The sequence below is a fragment of the Copadichromis virginalis genome, linkage group LG7 (assembly GCF_057382275.1).
Source record: "Copadichromis virginalis isolate Kocher_CV1m ecotype Utaka linkage group LG7, C_Virginalis_male_GT1.1, whole genome shotgun sequence".
Taxonomy (NCBI): Eukaryota; Metazoa; Chordata; class Actinopteri; order Cichliformes; family Cichlidae; genus Copadichromis; species Copadichromis virginalis.
The window spans coordinates 42869075-42876069 of NC_140624.1; the positions used below are offsets into that span (position 1 = coordinate 42869075).

At 39.1% G+C, this 6995-nt stretch overlaps 1 protein-coding gene across 1 annotated transcript; it reads left to right on the forward strand.

The window, feature by feature from the left end:
* The first annotated feature begins 81 nt into the window (after positions 1-81).
* On the forward strand, positions 82-4956 carry rnf170 (ring finger protein 170). Its single transcript, XM_085463487.1, has 7 exons — positions 82-318; positions 984-1147; positions 1447-1522; positions 2010-2124; positions 2373-2446; positions 3686-3817; positions 4223-4956. Exons 2-7 carry the CDS (start codon positions 1008-1010, stop codon positions 4490-4492), a joined length of 807 nt encoding a protein of 268 aa, XP_085319613.1. The 5' UTR covers positions 82-318; positions 984-1007; the 3' UTR covers positions 4493-4956.
* The last annotated feature ends 2039 nt before the right edge of the window (positions 4957-6995 follow it).

Sequence of the window (6995 nt, forward strand, 5' to 3'; positions counted from 1 at the left end):
ATAATGGGATAAAGGATAAAGTACAAAGATAACGTCATTACTAAACACTAGGGGGCAGCATTCTGTCGTCGTAGCTTCTAACCTGCATACCTCTAAGAGAATAAGAAGGAAAGGAAGTCGTTGCAAACCGAAACATTACCATCGGCATGCCAAGCAAGAGCAACAACACGCAAGCGATGGCTCCTGGTCTCCTAATTTGACTGAGCCTCTAAAATCTGTCATAATTGGGGAGGGAAATGTCTCGATAGAGTGGATGGAGCGGATAGGTGAAGCTTTTGGAAAGAGCTTACCGACTGGAGGTGGACTTCTTATTATCAGGTGAGCTCTTTCATCATAGTCCGTCTTGCAAAACGTTTCAAATTACTTTGCACGTTACGTAAACAGTATTAGCTTCATTATGCTCCGTGCCACACTCTTTTGCTATAACTTAAGGCGGCCCTGCTAAGCCTGTCGTCAAAGAGTCGTTAAATGTCCCGTAAGAGCTCAGACTTAAAGAGAGAAGCTGTCCTTCTTTCACTGGTACATAAATAACTACAGGGCTCAATATTGTCTATGGTGGAGGAACTTCCAAAAGCCACGCACTGTCATTACCAACAGTAGCGGTGCTCATTAATGTGTTAAAAGCTAATCTACGCCAGCGCTAAACTTGGCAAGCGGGCGTTGCTAGCTGATAATAGCAACACAGTGAACGGAAGAATGCTACATGCAGGGACAAGTAGGCTAGTAGACTAGACATAAAGTGTCGCTACCCTATTTTTGTAACGTTTTGGTAAGAATGGACTGATCGCTGCTATTGCTAACAGGTCACTTAAAAACAACCCTTTAAGTTCGCAGCTTAATTCCGTAAACCCACAGATTTGTGGCATTCACAGACTTGGGAATACATTAGTGGAACCTCATAGTCCGTTAAATTATATAGCTTTTACTAACATTTAAAATTGTAATTAGTGATCTTTTTCTTCTTCTCCCCCTCTGTTTTCCAGAGTTGTAGGCTATGAGTGTGGGTGATGGAGGACGGTCAGCATGGGGACTTGGACTACTTGATCCAAGATGAGGACACTCTCATTGAAGGTGTCAGCAACCAGGTCTTATTTGTGGTGGTGCTCAGTGTCGCCTTCCTTGCAGGCCTCCTCACTCTCCTCTGCAGGTAAGCAATTGTTGTTTAATAAAAGGAAAGTGCCGTTTTCTTTTTCTTTGGATGACAGGTGTTCAGGACCGATAATATATGCATATATCTGAGGGTTGTAATCATGTAGAATATTGCACTTTAGGGCTACTCGTAACACTGATGATGAAGTTCATCAGTGTTACCGTTTCATTACTGTGTTCACAGGCAGTTAGTGTATTAAAACTTAGCTCACTGTCTTGGATTTGCATTGTCATGCTCTGTTTCATAGTTTACGCTGACAAACATCTGATTGCCAAATCATCCTTTGACATTTGCAGACAAGAGCAGCAAAATATTCATCCTGAGAATCAGGAGCATGTTAGAGCCGTCCGACAACAGCTCCAGACCGAGCAGGTAAAGACGCAAGCGCAGCTCTAGCCTTTTTAGCCCTACGTATTACTTGGAATCCTTTGAGTGGTTTGAAACATCGCCTGAACATTTCAAACTCAGAAAAGCAGAGTTTTGAGGATTATATTTTAATTTGGAGGATGTCATCCTTTACTAAAACTATTATTTTGTTGGTGTTTAATTTCTATGTTATCTTAAGAAAGCAACCTCTAAAATTTATATTTATCTCTGAAATTTAAAAGAAGCAATTAGTTTTGGCTCTAGAACTGGCAAAAGTCCAGAAGAAGGAACTGAAAAGGTTTAAATTGTCAAGTCACAACAGGAAGTTGCAAAAGGGCTGATTATAGATAAATATTAATATTCTTTTACAGCTAGTAAATAGTTTATAATTTTTATTGTTCATTTGGAGGGAATGACTCTCAAAATTGTGCGCTCTGTTATAACAAATGTGCTAAACGTTTTAATTTGTATGCTTTTGATTTTGATTTTGCAGGATGAAAATCCCCAGGCTGAAGCCAGGCAGCAGTATTACACAGACATGTCGTGTCCTGTATGTTTACAGCAGGCTGTTCTGCCTGTGGAAACCAATTGTGGACACCTTTTCTGTGGTGAGATTATTGTACAGATTTCAGTAATGTGCACTAAACAAAACAATATGATTTCATTCTTTTAATCGCTTATTTCATTACTAAAAAAGTAGTACAAAAAGTACAAAATTTCTACAAATGTTGACATTATTTGAAAATATGCACATCAAGGAAAACATCATTTGAAGTAAAAAAAAAAATTTTATTTTTTCTTTTTTTTTTTTGTGCTTTAGTTTTACTCATGTGCCATATCCTGTATTCTTACACAGGCTCCTGCATCATAGCCTACTGGAGGTACGGCACCTGGCTGGGAGCTATTAACTGCCCCATCTGCAGACAAATGGTGAGTCTTTCAGTACTTGTTAAAATGCACACTAGGGATATTCATAAGTTGCCAGCTGTTCTGTATTCATATCTTTGAATGCACAAAAATACCTTAATTCTTTTTAGGCGTTTAGCTACTGCCACAGTTGTTGGAAATGAGTGTTAAATGGAATAAGTGATGTGTCAGTCAGAGCGGTGCTGTGTGACCTGTCACTGCTCTACATATATATATATATATATTACCACCCAGTTGATTTATAATATCAACTGGCCGATATAACTATAAATGAGTACATAAAAAGAAAAACACATGGCAAATTTTGGGGAAAACTGTTATCTATGCCTCTAATGTTTCAGTAAAGGACTAGATGTTACAATCCCAGACAATGCATTGCTTTTAATGGAGAAAATCTTGAAGGATGGCTGTTATGAAGAAAGCAGCGCAGAAACTTTACCAGCAGCACACATCGTCATGTGCCTTCTTTTACCCAAGCTAGCCTGCCATTTCCCCTGCTTAGGTTTAGGGATTAGAGATCTGATCTAAATTGTTAAATTTGCGACACATCGTCCGTAGTGGACCTTGGATTCATCGGGTGTTTCGGCCATTATCACTAGACTCCTCATCCAAGGAGGCCCTGCCAGGGTTGATCAGGCCCTGGAGTGTGTCAATGATTTATGTTAAAATTGTTTTTCTCTCCTTCTTTCTCCTGTTTAATTTTCTACAGTTTATTTTCTATCTATTCACTACAACTGAGAAATACTTACCTCTTTAGCATTTATGGAGCCTCATTTCTTCAAAGGGACAGAAAAGGTGACAGAGAGGAGTAAGACAAGTAAGATGAGATAAGATAGGAGAGAGCAGAGAGGAGAGCTGGAAGGAGGCACCCGATCTGGCTTCCCACACCTCCCCGCCGGATCTGGCTGTGCGCTCTACCTCCCCACTGCCTACCAGAAAAGGGAAGAAGAGCAGAGGGGAGAAGAGTGGAACGTTTTTCATTCTTCTTTTTAGTTAGTACTACCATGAAGTTAACTGCACAGTCCCCAGGAGGCCCTGAGACAGCTGTAGCAGTCAACCAGCAAAACTTTTAATGTTATGTTTTACTCTTTCGACGCCCCCTGTTGAGGCAGGCCCGTGGTGGGCCTGCCTCATGCCAAAAAAAAGTGTATATATGTCAACCGATGTATGTGATTATCATCAATATCAGTATTGGTATCCTTCTTAAAAATATCTTTAATTTTTTTTTTCTTTTAATTCCAGGTAACATTGCTCTTTCCACTATTTCATGAGCACGCTGGTCCTCAGAGGGTACAGGATGGGGAAGCTGAACCTCAGCTAATATTAAGAGATATCAATGATTACAACCGCAGGTTTTCCGGCCAGCCGAGATCTGTGAGTATTTCACAGTGATATTTATTTAGATTGGGGCTTTAAGTTCGAATATTCATTCTGTACAACCCAGAATATGGTTATATTTTAAGGGGGGGTGCTCATCTGATTATGACCTGATCTGTCTCCTTTGGTCTTGGGAGCTGCGGACTTCTCCATTGTATAACTCCTTCTTTGTCTCTGTGAGTCATAGTCTGAAACCCAACAACAGTTATATTCTTGATACAAAAGTTAGGAAAGTTGTTAAAGAAGTGGATGTTTGCTCTCTCTGCAAGTCTATCATGGGAGACATGCGAAAGAGAGGGGTTTAAAATTTGCAGCCATCCATGAAATGGCCGATATGATACTACCTTAAATGAGATAAACGTGAGTTATTATTGACAACTTTGTTTCTGTGGTTTACCTCAGTTTATGGACAGGCTGCGGGATGTGCCCACTCTGCTTCGTCACGCCTTTAGAGAGATGTTTACTGTGGGTGGCCTCTTCTGGATGTTCAGGATTCGAATTCTTCTCTGCCTCATTGGGGCAATCACCTACCTGGCCTCTCCGCTCGACATCCTTCCCGAAGCGCTCTTTGGTCTTCTGGGATTCATGGACGATTTCTTTGTAATCCTACTTCTCTTTGTGTACATCTCTATCATGTACAGAGAGGTGGTTACTCAGAGACTGAACGGCTAGGCCTTCTCAAAAGCCTCGGGAAGAGTGAAGTCAACATCTGAGGACGTGCAAAAAAACGGAATAAATGTTCAAAGAGCAGTTAGTCGATAATACAGATTTTGCTCTTGCTCGCTCTCTCTCTCTCTCTCTCTCTCTCTGAAGCCTTGGATGTTATTTTATCACAGGAGATGGGTTAGCAAAAAAAAGTACTCTCAATATTGACTCTGTATATAGAATTTACCATTCAAGATTCTAAGGTCATATGAGTCAGTACCAACAGAAGCAGAATATAAGGATGCAATGTAAAAATCTACTTGGAGTCAGGCACTGAGGTCAGTCAGGAAAGTCTTTCTTGCCTGTCAGTTTCCAACCTTAACTAAATAGTCAACAGTGCCATGAACGGGCATTTGGTTAACGTGTATGTCATCATTATGGAGACAATCGTGTAAAACTGTAATGTCTTTATTAAATGGATTTAAAGTCAACAGTCTACATTTGGGTTGTCAGTTGACAAGCAAAGGTGTGTTACAAGAACCCTGTTAATGGGGTTATTAGAACCTGCTTTATTCATTTATAGTTACGCCCATATTTCAGTGATCTGTAACCTGCATAACCATGACTTGAAACCAATGTTTGTGTCAAAATCACTAAAGTTTTTCACCTGGAAACGTCTAGATTTATTCATCCATTCTAACATGCTTCGAACTTTCCTGGGCTTACCCACGTGAAAATATAGTGAACAACACCAACCAGTCTGATGATGATTTCTCAGTTAGAGATGACTTTGTTTTTCAAGAAAAGAAAGAACTGATTAAAGTTCATTTTTAATCATCAGCTCACTCAAGTAATGAATGTTAATGTCATGTTTCAATGTTCAAAGATTATTTTAAGGATTCTCTTTTTTTTTTTTTCTTCTTCACATTTCAGGATCTTAATCAGTTTGTCAGTGTCAGTTCAGCTTCACGCACTACAGAGCTTTTCAGAACGTCAGAGTCTCTCAATCTGTCAGATTTTGAAATGTATTAAAGTCTTATTTATGTTCAAATTAAATTAATGTTCTATACAAAATGTGTTTTACTGAGGATATAAATAAATGGGGGATTACCAAACTGTTCAAGTGTAAATCCAGCTTGAACTTCTGACTGGTGCACAGTAAATATCTCCACCTCAACTTCTTTTATTATTTTTATTTTTTTTTAGTTGTGATTACTTAAATAGGTAGTGTTGTCTAGTGGAGCCAGAGAGGGAGACTTCATTATCTGCCCTTTTCCCTCAAAGTTACTGTGTAACCATGGTTACTTTTTGAGCAATGAGTCCAGGCTATTTGGTTTCTGGGGATTCAAGCCAATGTTTGATAAGCTTGTCATGGTAGGCAAAGTAAAAGGAGCAGGTTAACTGTAAATTTCACTGTATTTCAGAGATTTAGATTACCAAAAAAGGAGACCAGCAGCTACCTCATGGAATGTCTTGTTTTAGGGTGTGCCCACATACCAGTATGTGTCATACTTGAGTACTGCTCCACTAGTGTCCCTTTCAGTTTAAACTAAAGCCAGAGACAGCAGCATATGTTGTAATGCTCCAGGTGAACTACATTTGAGAGGTTTTTTGGAAGTCCCACCCTGATGTAATCTTTATTTTGGAAGCATCATGCAAGGGGCACTTTGTGCACAGACTTCGTGTACATGCCAAAATGCATGTCAGAAATGTGTAAAAATGCTGCTTCTCTCATACAATCTATTAACATAATTTCAAAGATATCACGTGCACTCATTTTCTCAGGGTTAGTGGGATTCCATCTAAATTAAATGGAATTGTGGCAATTGCATGAAGAAATCAAGTGGTTTTCTTTTATAAATCATTAGTTGCTTTTGATGGGAATTTTTTGTGTGTGGTTAGACCTGCTCCAACTTTTTTTTTTACAATAGAACAGAATAGCCCTTTATTGTCTTTGTGCATGTACAACAACATTTTTGTGTGGACTGATTCTGTGTGGATAATTTGAAAGCAAGAAAAATGATCCACATGTGAAAAAATATTCAAGACAGTTGCCAATTTTCGCAGGAGTGGATGTCCCCAAAAATCCACGCCTAGGTCAGACTATGCAATGCTCAAAGAAATTACAACAAACCTTAAGAGCTACAGCTCAACAACAATAAAAGCGCTATATAAATACAGGCCATTTACCATTTTACCATTTACCAATATCATCAGTTGAACAAGTTATTGAATCATATGTTGGACTTAGTTATTAACAAACTTTCTGTATTTTGGCTTAGTTTTCTTTTAAACCCCACTGGGTGTCTCACTGTGAGAAGTACCCTCTGGTGCTCTCTATAAGCATTTAGACTTATGCTTTTACGCAGCACTGAGTCAGCTGTATGTCTTCCCAAGCTTATGCGCTGCTTCCGTTTTGCTTGCCAGAAAAAAAAGTAATTTCCTTGGATTGTTTTGTTTTTTTGCCTGTGATTGTGTCTACATATTTTAGAACCATAAATAAATGAATGTTTCATTTGGTGCTTGTTTT